We start from the raw sequence: 18,208 nt of genomic DNA, 5'->3' as shown, positions 1-18,208 counted from the left end.
AAGTGGTAGAATGCCAGCCTTTAGCAAAAAAAAGCTCAGGGAGACAGCACCTAGACCCTGAGTTCAATCCCAAGGACCAGTGAAGCCAAGTGCCGGTGGCTCATGCCTATAATCCTAGCTACTCAAGAGGCTGAGATCTGAGGATCACGGTTCAAAGCCAGCCCAGGCAGGAAACTCCCTGAGACTCTTATCTCCAATAAACCACTAGAAAATTGGAAGTGGCACTGTGGCTCAAGTGGTAGAGTGCTCGCCTTGAGCTGAAGAGCTGAGGGATAGCACCCAAGCCCAGAGTTCAAACCCCACGACCAACAATGACAAAAAGAACAAAAACCCTACCTGCAAAAATGACTAAAACAAAAAAAGGGCTTGAGGGTGCATGGTTCAAGTGGTAGAGGATGGTGGTGTATGACACTCTATTGAGTGATGTAGCGGTAAGATCAAAAGAAACTAGAATCAGGCATAGGTCGCATCTGGGGGCTCTTTATTTCTTCTTCTGGTTAGAATTCCATATTCATGAATCACTCAATCCCATAGACCAATGACAGCAAAAGAGGCTGTAGGGACTGGGATCAATTTGTTCTTAGGTTATTGCTATTTTTTGTCCTTCAAAATTGCATTTATAGCCAGGAGCTGGTGGCTCATACCTATAATCCTAGCTATTCAGAAGACTGAGATGTGAGGATCATGGTTCAAAGCCAGCCTGGGCAGAAAAGTCACCATTTCTAAGTATATAATTTCAACATCTATTTTATTTTCCCATGAAAAAGAAAACACAACAAGTCACTCCTATGTGAAAACATAATTTATTTTTCTCATTCAGGCTTTGGTAGTTTTTTTTGTGTGTTTTTGTTTTTTTTTTTACAAAATAGAAGACAAAATTTAGTTCTTTTATTAATACAGAATATGCAATACCTATTGAAATATATATATATATATATATATATGTAGCACTTCAGTTATAAAGACACAACAAATTCAGCATCACTTAAACAGCCATGGTGTTTTTCACAGGAGATAAACTTTTCAGGTATAGGATGGGAACGTGGCTCAAGTGGTAGGGGCTCAAAGCACAGGGCCTTTGGGTTTAAATCCCAGTACCGCAAAAGAAAAAAAAGTCTTCAGCTAAAATATAGAAATAGTCTCTAGTATTTTATGTCAACCAGTATTTACAAAAGCAAATCTAAAACCACCTACAAAAGTGAGAGCTGCAAGCCGGGCACCGGTGGCTCATGCCTGTCATCCTAACTACTCAGGATGCTGAGATCTGAGGATCACATTTGAAGCTAGCCCAGGCTTCTGGGAGGCTCTTATCTCCAATGAACTACTCAGCAAAAGCTGGAAGTGGTACTATGTGGTTCACATGGTAGAGAGCTAGCCTTGAGCACAAAAAGGCCCAGGGACAGCGCCCAGGCCCTGAATTTAAGACCCAAGATGAGCAAAAAAAAAAAAAAAAGTGAGCACTTCAGAATACAGTGTTGCTGTCAGGCCATACTAAAGACTTAAAATTACAGGTCTACTGAATTGCAGTTTTACAAAGATGCTATGAGAATCCGAAATCTTCACGTCAGTTTTTACAATCCAAACCTCTCAGGTGAGTTATGCCCGATAATCACCTAACTATGGTAGACTGAGGCCGCATAGGGACTCTCTTCGTCTCTGAAAGAAAAAAAAAAAAGAAGAAACAGCATAGATTAATATTTAAAAGTACATTCAGATAATTAAAACATATACAGATTATAACTTCACATTCAGCTCCCCCCCCCCAAAAAAAAAAAGTCAGGAGTTATATCAACTTAGAAAACTGGGCATATCTCAAGGGCTAGGAATATGGCTTAGTAGGAGAGTGCTTGCCTAGCATTCATGCAACCCTCAGTACCACATCAACAGAAAAAGTCGGAAGTGGCACTATGGCTCAAGTGGTAGAGTGCTAGTCTTTAGCAAAAGAAGCTCAAGGACAGTGCCCAGGCCCTGAGTTCAAGTCCTAGGACTGGCAAAAAGAATTTTTTGAAAGATAAATGCTGCATGAAAGGTAAATTATTAAGTAGCACCGGTTTGTTTCCATCTTATTGGTGCTTCAGTTATTAGAATAAAATTCTTATATTCAGAGCCAGGCTGTGTAGTGACACACGCCTATCAATAATCCCAGCACTTGGGAGGTTAAGGTAGAAGGATCTTGAGTTCTAGGCTAGCCTAGGACATCTAGCAAAAGCAGGTCTCAAAATCAAAACAAATTGGGCATTGGTTGCTCACATCTGTAATCCAAGTTACTCAGGATGATACCTGAGGATTCAGGTTCAAAGCCAGCCTGCACAAGAAAGTCCATGAGACTTATCTCCAATCAACCAACAAAAAGCCAAAAGTGGAGCTGTTGTTCAAGTGATAAGAGTGCTAGACTTGGACCAAAAAAAAACTCAGGTTCAACAGCACCCAGGCTCTGAGTTCATACCTCAGAACTGGCACAAAACAAGAAAAGAAAAGAAAAAATGCATTTTTATACGACATTTAAGTACATAGTATTAAAGTTACATTAATTTAATTAAGGTTGATTACAGTTTGTATTTTATATAGTCTTCTTCTTTCTCAAAAGGACTTAGGGCACATACAACAAAGGTTATGGATCTAAAGATTCAGCTACTCCGGATGCAGACATAGGGAGAATCAAGTTTCAAAGTCGGGCTGGGTTAAAAAGTTCACGAGACAGAATCTTAACCTTGAGATGAAATGCTCAGGGACAGCGCCCAGGCCCAGAGTTCAAGCCTCATGACTGACAAAAAAAAAAAAGTTCACAAGACTCCATATCAACCAATAAAAAGCCTACTACAGTGGCAAGTTCATGTCAACCCAGCTAAGCAAGAAGTTTAAATAGGAGTATTGTGGTCCAGGTTGGCCTGAGCATACATGTGAAATTCTATTCAGAAAATAATGAAAGCAGATACAGCTGTAGGCATGTCTAAGTAGTAGAGTTAGTACCCGCCTGGCAAGAGCAAAGTCTTCAATTCAAACCCCAATACAGCAAAAACAAAAAAAAACAAAAAAAATAAGTAATAAGTAAATATGTTAGTGATTGAGCCTGTGCAACAATTTTAGTTGCATGCTTCCTAATAGCCGGGGAGAGAAAGGAAACGTGGCAGTTTGTACCTTCCTAGAGGAAGAAGGAAAACAATTCTATAAGAGAGAAAATTTTACTCTAGTGCCAAATTGAAAATCAAAGAAGAAAGTCCACAGGAAATCTTTTTTTTTTTTTTTTTGGTTGGTCGTGGGACTTGAACTCTGGGACTGGGCGCTGTCCCTCAGCTCTTCAGCTCAAGGTGAGCACTCTACCACTTGAGCTACAGCATCACTTCTGGTTTTCTGGTAGTTTACTGGAGATAAGAGTTTCACAGACTTCCCTGCCCGGGCTAGCTTTGAACCATGATCCTCAGATCCCAGCCTCCTGAGTAGCTAGGACTACAGGCGTAAGCCACCAGCGCCCAGCTTCCACAGGAAATCTTAACATAGGAGTGAAAACAGACAGGGTTTGACGAGTTTTATGAGCGTCTGTATTTTACAAGTCTTCTCCAGGGCCCTGCAGCCTTTGAAGGTATCCACATAACCTTCACCTTGACTGCAAGCCAAATGATACTATTAAAACAAAGTACAGATTTGGTGGTTGTCAATACTGGGGCTTGAACTCAAGGCCTGGGCAACTGTCCTTTAGCTCTTTCATCTAAGGCCAGTTCTCTACTACTTAAGCCACAGCTTCACCTTTTAGCTAATCGGAGATAATAATCTCACAGACTTTCCTACCCACCCAGGCTGAATTTGAACCAAGATCCTCCAGATCTCATCCTGCTGAGTAGCTGGGATTACAGGTGTGAGCAACTAGTAGCCCCCAGCAGTACCAAGGAATTTTTACCTGCTTTCTTCTTTTAGTTTCTTGGCTGCCTGGGTTGAAATCTTAATCTGCAAATCAAGTCTCTGCAGGAAATCTCTGGCTGACACTTCCTGGGGCTGCACGGGGAGGTCAGGGCTGGGAGGAGGGAGTTGGACCCCAACCCCCTCAGGTGTCTCTTCAGGATTGTCTACAGTTTCATTTTCTGGAGAGTCAATGGAGTTCAGTCCATTAAACAACAAAGGCTTCTCAGCTACAACCGGGATGTTCAAAGTCTTCTTTAGAAATATACAATCATTGGTGAACAGTTTATTGGCCCTTTTAATCTGCTCCATCTAAAATGCATTAAAAAAAAGAAAAAGAAAAAGAAAAGGAAACACAGTTACACATTATCCAACCCAAGACTAGGGTCTATTACCACCCATCACTCTTTCCCCTGTCAGCCATATTACCTTAGTGGCCTTAAATCACTTACTTAATAGATTCCTGTGGTGGTTTTCCCCCCTGGTACTGGAGTGTGAATTGAATGCCTTCAAAATTTGCTAGACAGATGCTCTACCCTTTGAGCCCCTCCCAACCCCCCCTCCCTTTGTGTTTGGTTTAGTTATACTCCACACATGGTTGTCAGACCACAACCATCCATTCCTGTGTAGCTGGGATTACCAGCAGGAACTATCATACCCAATTTATTTATTGAGATGGAGATCCCAGTCACTTTTTGCTGGGCTGGCTTCAAATCACAGTTCTCACAATCCTTTCCTCCCAATAAATTGTCTCATCTTATTTTTTTTTAACATTTCAGTTATCTGAATTAAAGAAAAAAAATTCCTGATTTTTTGGGGGGTGTGCTGGCCCTAGGGCTTGAACTCTGGGCCTGGGCACTGTCCCTGAGCTTCTTTTGCTCGAGGCTAGAGCTCTACCACCTGAGCCACAGCACCACTCACGCTTTTTTTTTTTTTAATAGTTTATTGGCAACAAGAGTCTTTTGGACTTTCCTGCCTGGGCTGGCTTCAAACCACAATCCTCAAATCTCAGCCTCCAGAGTAGCCAGGATTACAGGCATGAGCTCCCAGCATCAGGCTCTTCCAGATATTATTTTATTTGTGAAGGCTTCCTTTGTCTCCCTTTCACTTACCCAATGACTTAAAAGATAGGCAAGGTGGTAGAAGAGAATTTAGAAGGAAGGATGGTAGAGGCTGGGTGGGACTATAGACATTAAGAAAGGCCCCACGCTGGGTGTCAGCAGCTCACACCTGTAATCCTAGCTACTCAGGAGGCTGAGATCTGAGGATCACAGTTCCAAGCCAATCCAGGCGGGAAAGTCCATAAGACTCTTAACTTCAATAAATTACCAAAAAACAAAGCCAGAAGTTGTGGTGTGGTTCAAATGATAGAGCATTAGTCATCGGTAAAAGGAGCTCAGAGACAGCACCTAGGCCCTGACTGCAAGCCCCAGGACCAGCAAAATAAAAAGAGAGAGAAAAGAAAAGGAGAAAGGCCACACACACACACACACACACACACACACACACACACACACACACACACACACACACACACACACACACACACACACACACACACACACACACACACACACACACACACACACACACACACACACACACACACACACACACACACACACACACACGTGGTGTGGGATTCTAATTGTGATTCAGCCTGTCAGCCTTCCTGAGTACTGGGATTACAAGTGAAAACTACGACACTCAGCTTCTGATTTTAAGTGTTTTGACACTAAATGGACTTTGAAGAATCAGTAGCTATGGGACAGGGAAGGGATCAGGGTTGAGTTGACACAGTGATAAAGCATTTTCCTTCTTTTGTTCCTTCCCTCCTTCCCTTTCCATCAGGGTATCATTCTTTTGTCCTATAGACTGGGGATGTGAAGATCCATTTTTACAAATACGAGAAACAGGAGTGCTAGCCTTGAACAAAAAAAAGCTCAGGGACAGCACTCAAGTTCTAAGTTCAAGCCCATGACCACCACCACCACCAACAACAACAACAACAAATATGAGCAGCAAGGCTCATACAGACTAATATCTGGCCTTATTTTGACAACCAACAGATAAGGAAGCTTGAATGTATAATATAGCTTTTTTGGGGAGGTGGAGGAAGGTCGGTCATAGGGCCTGAACTCTGGGCCTGGGCGCTGTCCCTCAGTTCTTCAGCTCAGGGCAAGCATTCTATCACTTGAGCCACAGCGCCACTTCCAGCTTTTTCTGCTTATGTGGTGCTGAGGAATCGAACCCAGAGCCTCATGCATGCAAGGCAAGCACTCTCCCACTGAGCCACCTTCTCAGCCCTGTAATACAGCTTTTTTTATCACCTCCAATTGTTCCACAGTCCACGGATGTCTCTCCCCCAAACCAGAGCAAGATACACATTATCTCAATTAACCTTCACAACCACTCTTCAATCTGGATCTCACCATCTCCTTTTTACATGTGGTAGGTGCTGGTGGCTTACACCTGTAATCCTAGTGACTCATGGAGCTGAGATCTGGAGGATTGCTGTCTGAAGCCAGCCCAGCCAGACAAATCCATGAGACTACCTGTCCAATTAGCCAGCAAAAAGATGGGCTGGAGGCAAGGCTCAGGTGGTAGAGCACCAGTCCCAGGCAAGAAAACTGAGCAAGTCCTAGTACCAGGAAAAATAAAATAAAAAAAATAAATAAAAAAATATATAAAACAAACTGTACAGGTCACTTATGGGAGATAAGGTGGACTCCAGTTTGTAGAAAAGACAGGCAAGCTCCCTGAGGGTTAAAAAAAAAAAAAAAGACAAAAAGTTTATGCAAATAATAGGACTATTGTGCTGTCTTTTTCCACTTTCAGTTTCTCTACCATTCTCCAAAGTTTATCCAGGGTTTCCTCCGGGTGAAAAGCTCACCATGGCAACCTAGAGCTAATCTGTTTCCTCCTCTCTTTCCCCAGGCTTGAATCCAACTGCTTAGAGCCAGGATGTAAGAGGAAAAAAAAAAATCAATAGCTAACTCTAAAATCCCAGACTAAGGAAGGGACCTTCATATCTCAGAGGAGATAAACACAGCCCTAGCCGGTTTATGTCTGTGGTTGGAACTATATTTAATAGTTTACTCAACCTGGCCCAAAGAGTTTTAGTTTCCCAGGCTCACTTCCTCTATTCCGGTATGATCCTGTGTGTAAAGCTGTATGAAGACCAGAAGCGGATAGAAGCTGGGAGCGGCACCAACAGCAAAAAGCAGCAACTGTGGAGTTCACATTCTGTGGTCTCCAGATCTCATCTTCCTCAGGCTACATCTCCTCACTCAGCCCCTCGCCAGGGTTCTGGTCTTACCACATTTGCTCAACTTTGGGGACTAAAATTTCTCACCTGCCTGACTTGGGGAGTATGATACCCCGAGGGATGTGCTGAATATAGAAGGGGCCAGGCTAGGAAAAGATACAAACCAGACAAGCCAGGCACTGGTAGGTCATGCCTGTAATCCTAGCTACACAGGAATGTGAGAAACGAAGATCAAGGTTCAAAACCAGGCCTGGTGGACAAATCCAAGAGACTCTTATCTCCAAAATAACCAGCAAGAATAAACAACCAGAAGTGGAGCTGTGGCTCAAGTGGTAGAGCTCCAGCCTTGAGAGAAAAAGCCAAGAGAGAGTGAGAGGCCCTGAGTTCAAGTCCTATACTGGCATGAAGAAAGGAAGGAAGGAAAGGAGGGAAGGAGGGAAGGAGGGAAGGGGGGAGGGAGGAAGGGAGGGAAGGAGGAAGGAAGGAACAAAAGAAGGAAAATGCTTTATCACTGTGTCAATTCAACCCTGATCTCAATGAATATACTTAGAAAATATCTTTATCTCTTAATCTATCTTCTCATCCAAGCAATGATTAATTACATCTATCTCCTAGGGTTCTTGTAAACACCAAATTAACTAAGATCAAGTGAACACCAAATTAACTAAGATCAAGTTCAAACAAGATTCATGCAATGTTTGGTCCACAGTTAAATATTGCAAACAGTTAATAACAATGTTTCCCAGTCTACTCTTCTCTAACTCTGACCTAATCCAGGCTTCAATAATACCCAAAGACAACTAGAGATCTCCCAAGAACATGTAGCAGGAGTTCTGAGAGGTATAACATCTATAGAACTGCCCCATCCTAAAATGTTTAGATAACAAAAGACTCGATGGTAAATATATACTCACTTCAATATGCAAAACACAAGTTCTGTCTCTGGCCTTGGTGATGCCCAGTTTCACTTTAAGCGCAAGATACAGATCTGGGTATCATTCTTCTCCCTGTCTGTCTAAGATGTTTCAGAAAGGAACACTGAAAACTGAACTGATACTGAACTCCAATGTAAAAAGGTCATCCATCACAAGCCAGGCACTAGTGGCTCAAGCCTGTAATCCTAGCTACTCAGGAGACTTATCATCTAAAGACGATGGCTTGAAGTCAGCCTGGGCATAAAAGTCCACGAGATTCTTGTCTCCAGTTGACCACCAAAAAGCCAGAACTGAAGTTGTGGCTCAAGTGGTAGAACACTAGCCTTGAGTAAAAACTAATAAGGGACAGTGCTCAGGCCCTTAGTTCAAGCCCCACTTCTGGGCGAAAGAAAGAAAGAGAAAGAAAGAAAGAAAGAAAGAAAGAAAGAAAGAAAGAAAGAAAGAAAGAAAGAAAGAAAGAAAGAAAGAAAGAAAGAAAGAAAGAAAGAAAGAAAGGAAGGAAGGAAGGAAGGAAGAGAGAGAGAGACAGAGAGACAGAGAGAGAGAGAGAGAGAGAGAGAGAAAGGAAGGAAGGAAGGGCCCGGGGTGGAAGGGTGGGGGGTGCATCACATAGCTCAGTGTTAATTATCAATAATTTTCATGAAAAATGTGTTCCCTCAGGTTTCTATGTGCTTCCCAGAGGCACAATGCAATATGCCCAAGACACATACTTATAAATTTATAATAAATACAGCCCTCGGCTTTCCCTAGCGACACTGCAGTTCTTGGTGGCTGTCTGGCATCGCATTCATGGTTGTCAATGAACCCAAGGTGTGTAATTTCACTTCTAAAGACAAAAAAAAAAAAAAAAAAAAAAAAAAAGCCCAGAACTATCCAGTAGTCTTTTTCACAGAGCTTGTTTACTAGCACAGGCCTGACATCTGGGCTTTAAGTAAATACTTGGTGGGGAGACCAGATGTCCAGCAAAGGCCGCCCAGGCCCTAGCCCATGCCAAAACCCTGCTTCTCTTTGATCCCCCTCCCCTAATAGGTCTGGGACTGGGGCCAGGCCCTGGTGGTTCACACCTGTAATCCTAGCTACTCAGGAGGCTGAGGTCTGGCTCTTGGTTCAAAGCCAGCCTGGGCAGGAAAGTCTGTAAGAGACTTAGCTCCAGTTAGCCAGCAAAAAGCCAGGAGTGGTGCTGTGGCTCAAGTGGTAGAGTGTCTGCCTTGAAAGCTCAGGGACAGCACCCAGACCCTGAGTTCAAGCCCCAGTACACACACACACACACACACACACACACACACACACATACACACACACACACACACACACACACACACACACACACACACACGAGGAGAGAGGGGGGATGGAGGGAAGGAAGCAGAATGAATGAGGGTTGGGCAGCCAGTTAGGGTAATGGTGGCTCTGGCAGCCTTGTACTCTGTGGCACAGCACAGGATCCCATGGCTGCCAGCGCCCCCCTGGTCCCCTGGATCCCCCCCCCTCCAGCCACTGAGTCCCCTCCCCACTCCCGAGTCCCCTCCAGGTCCACAACCCCCAGGATCACAATCCCCCGGCCTACAGGGCCACGATTCCCAGCCCAGGACCCCCAGGCCCCGACCCCACAATCCCCGGACCCACGACCCCCAGGCCCGCGACCCCAGCCCCTAACCCCGGGCCCGCGACCCCACAATCCCCAGGCCTGCGACCCCCAGGCCCATGACCCCCAGGCCCGCGACCCCAGCCCCTGACCCCCAGGCCCACGATCCCCAGACCCGAGACCCAGCCCCTGACCCCCAGGCCCGCGACCCCAGTCCCTGACCTCGGGCCCGCGACCCCCAGGCCCACAATCCTCGGACCACGACCCCCAAGGCCCGGACCCCACAATCCCCGGACGCACGACCCCCCAGGCCCCCGACCCCCGGCCGGGCGCGGCGCCGCGCGCGCTCACCGTGACCCCGTACTTGAGCGCGAGGCCCGGCAGCGTGTCCCCGGCGCGGACGCGGTGCTCCAGGCGCGGGCCCAGGGCGCCGGCGCCCAGCGGGGCCCGCACGCTGGCGGTGCTGCCGTACGAGCGGGTCTTGGTGCGGGCCAGGCTCAGCGACAGCTCGGCGTCCTCGGACTCGGAGCCCGAGCGCGATCGCGGCGGCGGCGGCGGTGGCGAGGAGCCCGGAGGTGGCCGCGCCCGGGCCGCCATGGGTCCAAGCCGTGGCCGAGGGACCCGGAGCCGCGCCCAGGGGGCGGCGCGTCCAACGCGCCCCGCCGCCGCCTCCGCCTCCTCCCCGGGGCTGCTGCTGCGGCGGGGAGGCCCGGGCTGGGCGGGCACCGCCCTCCTCCCCGGCCACCCGCGCACCTGCCCGGGGAAGGGCGCAGGTGGACCCCGCAGCACCCCCTCCCCGCACACTACACCCCGGCCTGGCCACCTGCCTTCGCCCTGCGGTGCTGCGTGGGGTGCGGAGTCGGGGGCTGCAGGGAAAACCCAGACTAAGGCCCAGCCCGGGCCACAGCACTAAGAACGCCAATGGGCCTCTTCTGTAGGGAACCTCCAGATTATGGCTATGACCTTGCCAATGCCAAGAGAACTCGCCCCCTTCACCCCCAGCCATGACCCGAATGACCCCTCTCCCCCCAGATCACCCAGGTTTCCTCGCCCCCCTCCCCTCCCACATCATCACATATAGCTTTCTCCTGGTAGCCACCTCCACACTCAGCCTGGAGGGGCCAATTCCTTCCAAGGCGTTTCTAAGGCCAGGTGTGTGATCCCCCCTCCCTCCCCCAACTAACCCCCAACTAACCCGCTGGTGATTTGGGGGGGTACCCTCTTTTCTGCACACCCAGTGCCAGCCAGACTAATCAGTATGGGGTCCTGGCTCATCACAGGTAACTTCCTACTATCTGCATTCATCTTCCCTTTGTGTTTCCTTGATGACACCCTGAAATCAGAAGGCCCCTGAGGACCTTATCATAAAATTCACCAAAGAACCCTTTACCTGTGCTTCATCTGGGAAGCTCTCCTCCCAACACCTCTCACCCCTACTCACAAATGCAGTTTTATTATTCCCCCCCACCCCCATCCTATATATATATAGATGCGATGTATTGCTGTGGGGAGGGGGGCGGTGCTCGAGTTTGAACTCCAGGACCTCATGCTCTTGCTTAGCTTTCTAGCTCAAGGCTGATGCCATACCTCCATTTCTGCCTTTTTGCTGGTTTATTGGGGATGAGTCTCACGGATTTTTCTGCCAGGCTTGGCTTTGAGCCTGAAACCTCAGATCTCAAGTCTCCTGAGTAGCTGGGATTACAGATGTGAGCATGCAGCTGTATTTCAGTATTAAATATAACAGGTGTTACTAATATTTTAAAATATCGAATTTCCTCTGCAGAAGTTTATTTGGAGGGGGTTGGAATTAACAAATTATTTTTTTTAAGATAGGAAAAAAATAAAAACCAACTTCTGACCAGGTGTTGGTGACTCATGCCTGTAATCCTACCTATTCAGGAGGCTGAGATCTGAGGATCAGTTCAAAGCCAGCTCAGGCAGGATAAGTCTGTAAGACTCTTATGGTTAAATGTTGGTTAATTGGAAAATTAACCACCAAAAAGCCAGTTGTGGAGTTGTGGCTCAAGTGGTAGAGTGCTAGCCTTGAACAAAAGAGCTCAGGGAGCCGGGCAATGGTGGCTCAGGCCTGTAATCTTAGCTACTCAGGAGGCTGAGATCTGAGGATCACAGTTCAAAGCCAGCCTGGGCAGGAAAGTCCATGAGACTCTTACCTCCAACTGGAAGCAGCGCTGTAGCTCAAGCAGTAGAGCGCAGGCACAGCGCCCAAGCCCAGAGTTCAAGCCCCATGACCGACAAAAAAAAGAAAGAAAGAAAGAAAGAGGAAAAAAAGAAAGGAAGAAAGGAAGACAAATCCTTCTGGAAGCTTCCCCCCACCCCCCCCCCACTCTGCACTATGCTATGTAGTTTAATAAGTTGGGCCTTGTCTAGCCATCACCCCATAGCTCATTTTCGCTCCTACCTGGCAGAGCTTTGGAAAGTGTATTTCCCTGCAAATTCAATGATGGAATGCAAACAGCTACAAAAATGACAGAAATAAACATAGAAGATTTTAACATCTACCTGGCCAAATGAGGCCTAATTATTTATCTTCCCTCCCTTCCTCCCCCCTTCCTTCCTTCCTTCCTTCCTTCCTTCCTTCCTTCCTTCCTTCCTTCCTTCCTTCCTTCCTTCCTTTTTTTCTCTCAGTAGTACTGAGGTTTGAACTCAGGACCTGAGTGCTGCTTAAGGCTGGCTCTAAACTTGAGCCAAAGGGCCACACTCAGCTTTTTGGTTAATTATAGGTAAGAGTCTCACAGACTTTCCTGCCTAGGTTGGCTTTGAGACCCTCAGATCTCAACCTCCTGAGTAGTTATGATTATAGCAGTGCACAGGACGTAGCTATCTTTTATCCTTAGCACTGTAAGTAAGGCCTTCACCACAGTGAGTGAACCCAAGAACTCCTTTGTGGACCCCCAAGTAGAGCACCTTATTGAGCAGCACTTACAGGCAGTTGCTAGGGTCTTTAACTTTTAACCTATTATGACAGATGAAGACACCAAGTCTCATGCCTGTAATTCTAGCTTCTAGGGAGTCTGAAATCTGAGGATCTTTGTTCAAAGCCAGCCCAGGTAGACAACAAAAATCCAAGATACACTTACGTCCAATTAACCCCCAAAAAGCCAGAAGTAAGCTGGGCAGCAGTGGCTCACTCCTGTAATCCAGTGACTCAGGAGGCTTAGATCTGAGGATTGTAGTTCAAAGCCAGCCAGGGCAGGAAAGTCCATGAGACTCTTATCTCCAATAAACCACCAGAAGTGGTGCTATGGCTCAAGTGGTACAGCCCTTGCCTTGAGCTGAAGAGCTGAGGGACAGCGCCCAGGCCCAGAGTTCAAGCCCCATGACCGACAAAAAAAAAAGAAAGAAAGAAAAAAAAGGGGGGGGGGTTAGCCTCATTAAACCTTGCTTGGCTTACCTCCCTCCCCTCCCCAGGAGGAACTCATCCACTCCTTTGGCTCCCCAAAGGATGGGCGGGGTCTGTCCCTGAGTCTGCTTTTGCTGTTGTTGAGGTTACTGTTTTTATTATCATAAAGCTGATGTACAGAGGGGTGACCATTGCCCATGTCAGAGAATGAGTACCTTTCTTTCTGGACAATGTCACCCCTTCCCTTACTCCCAGCGTTTCTCCCTCCCACCGCCACCCACAAGGTGCAGCGTTCATTTTCCACACTGGTGACCAGCGAGGCCACCGCTGCTTGCATTCGTCCACCCTTCCCCCCTCCATTTCCCCGGCCTCCCGACCCTCCCCACGACGTAAATCAGGCGACACGAACACAAAAACCAACACCACCACGACCACCAAAACCCAATCTCTTGTTTCCATTCTGAATCTGCATTTTTTTTTTTTAAAGCTTCCACCGGCCCCGGGGTGCGAGGTGCGTCTCCAACGAACCCTGCACCTCCCGGGCACGATCGATCGCTGACCCGGGGTAGGGGTGGGGAGAGGAGGGGAGCGAACCCCTGCAGGGGGAGCGCAAGCGTTGGGGAGCCCTCAGACCTGCCTCCCCAAGGGGGAAAGGTGCGGGGAGGGGGAGCCCCTGCTCCACCCCACGCCGTCCATTCCCACTCGCATCCCCCTCCCCCTGAATGGTCCCTCCCCTCCCCTCCCACCCCCCACCTCCACTCTGCTCCGCGCGCGCCACCGAGAGAACTACGCTTCCCAGGCTGCTCCGCTGCCGCCGCCGCCGCCGCCGCGCGCCCGGCGCCGCGCCCCGACCCGGAGCCGCCTGTTGATTGCCGCGCTCGCCCCGGGGCTACGGCGCCGCCCCGGCTCCCTGGGTCCGTTACTTCGGGGTGTGTGTGTGTGTGTGTGTGTGTGTATGTGTGGTGGGGGGGGGGTGTGACGCACGGACCGACGGACGGAGGGACGGACGGACGGACCCACCCGCCCTGCTGGCTCTGGGATGGGCGCACGGAGCGGTGAGCGCGCTGGGGAGGGGGGCGAAGGGAGGACGGAGGGTGAGGGGGGGGATGCTTGGCTCATGCAATCCCCGGGAGGGGGGATGTCCCCCCCTCCCGTGAGTGTGTGTGTGTGCGTGTGCGTGTGGAGGGGGTGTTGTCCCCCGCCCTCCTCCCTGGATGTGGGGTCGATGCCCCGCAATGCGGTTCCGCAGCCCGGCAGCAGCGGGGAGGAGGGCGCGGTCTCGGTCCCCCCCCTTCCCCGCCCCCGGCTGCAGGGCTGGGGCTGATGATGATGATGATGATGATGGTGATTATCTCCACGCTGCGCTTTGTGATCCCCGATTTCTGCCATCGTGCGGGGCGGGGGAGATGGGCTGCACCCCCCCCCGGGGTCTTCTGCATGCTGGGATCTGGTTTTGTGGAGGTGCTGGGGCAGGGCCGAGCCGGGGAGCTGTCAATCACAGGGCTCGCTGCTTCCGGCCCCTGCACCAGACACACGCATATATATGTCTATAAATCATTTTTCTTTGCGGATTGAAATGATGGTACCGCGTGCTCCCTAAAACGATCCCCTTGATTTGAGGCTGATTTTTTTTTAAGGCTCCTCATGTAAGTTGTTGGTTTTTTTTTCTCTCTCTCTCTTTTTACTGACAAGTATTCCAAGGTAGGAAGGTGATGCATGGCAAATGCGACTTAGCCACGAAGAGGGGGCGGCTGGCACCGCCACGCCTGTGCCCATTAAATGTCAGAATCACGCGGTGCTGCTTCCGACAGGAAGGCAAAAGAACATCCGTAGGAGATCGTTTTTAAAATCGGGCCAGGGGGACCCTACGCAAGTCTCCCTTGCCTTTCTCAGCTTCTTTCTCCATGCAAAATGGAGGTGTGTGGTAGTGTGTGTGTGTGGGGGGGGAACGAGTAAAATAATGTCGGAATCTCTTTTCTTCTCCCATGAAGGTACATTACAAAAAAAAATTCCAAAATCAGGCAGCTCCGCCCTAGTTTGGGAGAAAGATTTTTTTTTCAGGGCTTAAACAATCAAATATATACATTTTAAATCTAAGAGTTATTTCTGCTATGTATTCTGCAGTCCTGTGAAAGCCATTTAGATTTCTGTAACAGGCAGACTGCAATGTGCTTGTTACCCGCCCCCCCCTTCTTTCTATTCTGAAGAATGAAATCAGCAGATGAGGCCTTAGTGAGTACCCGAGCCCCAGGGCTGGGCCTGAGCTGTCAGATGCGATCAGCAAGGAGGCGGGAGGAAGCTCCAGCCAGAAGGACCCAGAGTGTGGTGGGAGAATGTGAAGATGCACACTGATGGTTATTGTTTGAAAACTAAATAGACCATAGAGGAGCAAAACAAGCCCAAAGCCAGCCAAATGCAAATCCTGACATTGCAGTTCATTCAAGCAAGAACTCCTCAACTACACAGAACCTTGGAGTAGAAGATTGCTGGGAGCAAGATTTTTTTTCTTTCTTTCTTCCTTTCCTCCAGAACTAGGGTTTGAACTCAAGGGCCTCTAGCTCTTAATGGGTTGATGCTTTACCACCTGAGCCATACCTCCAGACAAGCTTTTTGCTGGTTATTTGGGAGAGGGAATCTTACAGCTTGTGTGTGTGTGTGTGTGTGTGTGTGTGTGTGTGTTTACACAGGTTGGTCACAAGCTTCGATCTTCCAGGTCTGAACCTCCTGATTAGCTAGAATTACAAGTATGAGCAACCAGTGCCCAAGAAGGCACAGGATTTTTGCATTATTTCAGAGAATATCAGCACAGATTACTTAGGAAGAATATGTTGTTACCATGAAGAGATTAGGAGGTCACTGCCTTAACCAAATGACCTGTTTTTGTTTTTGTTTTAAACAACATGTGGTATGAGTCTCCTGTATAACATTCCCTGCCAAGAATAGACAGTGATAGCTCATGCCTATAATCCTAGATACTCGGGAGGCAGAGATCTGAGAATCACGGTTTAAAGTCAGCTCTGGTAGGAAAGTCCCTGAGGTTCTTACCTCCAATTAACCACCAGAAAACCAGAAGTGCTGTGGCTCAAAGTGATAGAGCACTAGCCTTGAGTGTAAAAGTTCAGTGACAGCACCCAGGTCCTGAGTTCAAGGCCCATGACTGACCAAAAAAAAAATTGGAGACAATTGGGGAAATTCAAATATAGAGTATATAGTTAGATTGGTCTTACGGAATTATTGCTAATTTTCCTCAGTGTAGAAAGGATATTGTATTTACATAGAAGGCTGGCCTTCATCTTTGGTGATGTGCATGTTGGAGGTAACCACCTTGACATTTAGGATTTCCAGTGGGCTCAGAAAAGAAACACACAACATGGCAGAATAAGCTCAGGGATGTAATGAGTACAGCAGAATGGTGAGAGCGAGCGGGAGAGCCAGGAAACACGGTGGCTCACGCCTGTAATCCTCGCTATTCAGGAGGCTGAGATAGGAGGATCATGGTTCCAAGGCAGCCTGGGCAGGAAAACCTAAGCCATTCTCCAGTTAACCAGCAAAAAGACTAGACGTGAGAGACTCCATAGAGATCCCATCCCTAGCATCCATTTCAAAGTATCTCAGTACCCCCAAAGGAATTGGTTCCCAGACCCTTCCATCTGGAGATCTCAATCTCTTTTATAAAATGGCGTAGTATTTGCATTCTCCCATATACTGTAATAAATCATTTCTGGTTACTTATACTTGATATGATGGAATGCTATGGAAGTAATTCCACCGCATTTTTAGAGAATAATGGCAAAAGAAAGTGTACATGGTGAAATTTGTTTGTTTTTCTCCAGGGATTGAACTCAGAGCCTTATTAGGCAAGTATTCTACTAATTACTAGCTATTGGTTACTCCTCTAGCCCCTACCGTTTTTGTGTTTTGTTTTGTTTTTCTTCCAGTACTAGGGTTTGAAACTCAGGGCCTTGAGCTTGCTCAGCTGGTGCTCTCCCACCTGAGCCACACATACTGTCCAACTTTTTTGTTGGTTATTTTGGAGATGGACCTTCTCAGATTTTGGCTATCTTAAAATCATGCTCTTAGGCATGTGTCATCAGCACGGGGCATTGGCTCTTGGCTTTTGGGGGAGCAAAGGGCTGTCTTGGTTCATGTTGCATGCATCTAATTTTCACCCTTTACAGTACTGATACATAAACGAAGTAGGAGAGAGAGAAGCAAAGAAAGCCTCTCGATTTTTTTTTCCCCTTTCTCAAGCCTTGCCTTAAATTTCTGGGTAATAGGAAGAGCTATTTAAGAGCCTGAGGCACCACTCCCTCCCGCCTCTCCCCCTTTCAGCTCAGGTCCTATTTTCCATTATCCTGGGCAGCTCTGTGCGCATGCTCACTTGGACTGCTGGCCTCCTGTTTGAGCACGTGTCTGATGTCCCTGCGTGCATCAGATCTGGTTGCGCATTGAATGCTTGCTATGGGACCGTCACCCTGCGGGAGGCGTGGCTGCAGCTGGACAAACTTTCCATTGCAGCATCCCTGACAGGAGGAAAACAAGTATGAACCCCTGGCAGGGCTTGGGGAAAGGGGGATACAGCAGGCCTGCCCTGAGCTGGAAAACAAAACAAACCCCCTGAGGTTGGCCTTTAAAAGCTATGAGAATGTTCCAGTCTTCTTTGTAGTGGATCTATGTTTGCTTCAAGGTGAAAAACTACAGCCTACACCAGTGGCTCACACCTATAGTATTAGCTACTCAGAAGGCAGAGATAGGAGGATTGTGGTTTGAAGCCAGCCTGAGCAGGAAAGTCTGTGAGACTTGTTATTTTTTATTTTTGCCAGTCTTAGGACTTGAACTCAGGGCCTGGGCACTGAACCTGAGCTGCTTTTGCTCAAGGCTAAGCACTCTACTACTTGAGCCACAGTGCCACTTCCGGCTTTTTCTGTTTATATGGTACTGAGGAATCGAACCCAGGGCTTTGTGCATGCTAGGCAAGCACTCTACCACTAAGCCACATTCCCAGCCCCTTCCCCTGCAATGAGACTTTTTTTTTTTTTTGATTGGTCACAGGGCTTGAACTCTGGGCCTAGGCGCTGTCCCTCAGCTCTTCAGTTCAAGACAAGCGCTCTATCACTTGAGCCAAAGCGCCACTTCCGGCTTTCTGGTGGTTTATTGGAGATATG

At 48.0% G+C, this 18,208-nt stretch overlaps 2 protein-coding genes across 3 annotated transcripts in view; one reads left to right on the top strand and one right to left on the bottom strand.

The window, feature by feature from the left end:
- Positions 1–793: 793 nt before the first annotated feature.
- Lysmd2 (LysM domain containing 2) lies at positions 794–10,303 on the bottom strand. Its single transcript, XM_069995454.1, has 3 exons — positions 10,034–10,303; positions 3,896–4,206; positions 794–1,656 (listed from the first exon to the last, which is right to left on the bottom strand). The coding sequence occupies exons 1-3, from the start codon at positions 10,277–10,279 to the stop codon at positions 1,614–1,616; spliced, it is 600 nt and encodes a 199-aa protein (XP_069851555.1). The 5' UTR covers positions 10,280–10,303; the 3' UTR covers positions 794–1,613.
- Positions 10,304–13,866: 3,563 nt separating this feature from the next.
- The window catches only part of Tmod2 (tropomodulin 2), a 30,521-nt gene continuing 26,179 nt past the window's right edge, over positions 13,867–18,208 (top strand). The window contains exon 1 of one of the 2 annotated variants that reach the window (XM_069995406.1): positions 13,867–13,957. The gene's annotated coding sequence lies outside the window, so the exon portion shown is untranslated. The other variant, XM_069995405.1, reaches the window with a different exon arrangement.

The sequence above is a fragment of the Dipodomys merriami genome, unplaced genomic scaffold (genome assembly GCF_024711535.1).
Source record: "Dipodomys merriami isolate MVZ:Mamm:240054 unplaced genomic scaffold, mDipMer1.0.p SCAF_48, whole genome shotgun sequence".
NCBI lineage: Eukaryota > Metazoa > Chordata > Mammalia > Rodentia > Heteromyidae > Dipodomys > Dipodomys merriami.
The sequence above is the reverse complement of the archived record's forward strand: the minus strand, read 5'-3'. Positions and strand labels throughout refer to the sequence as shown.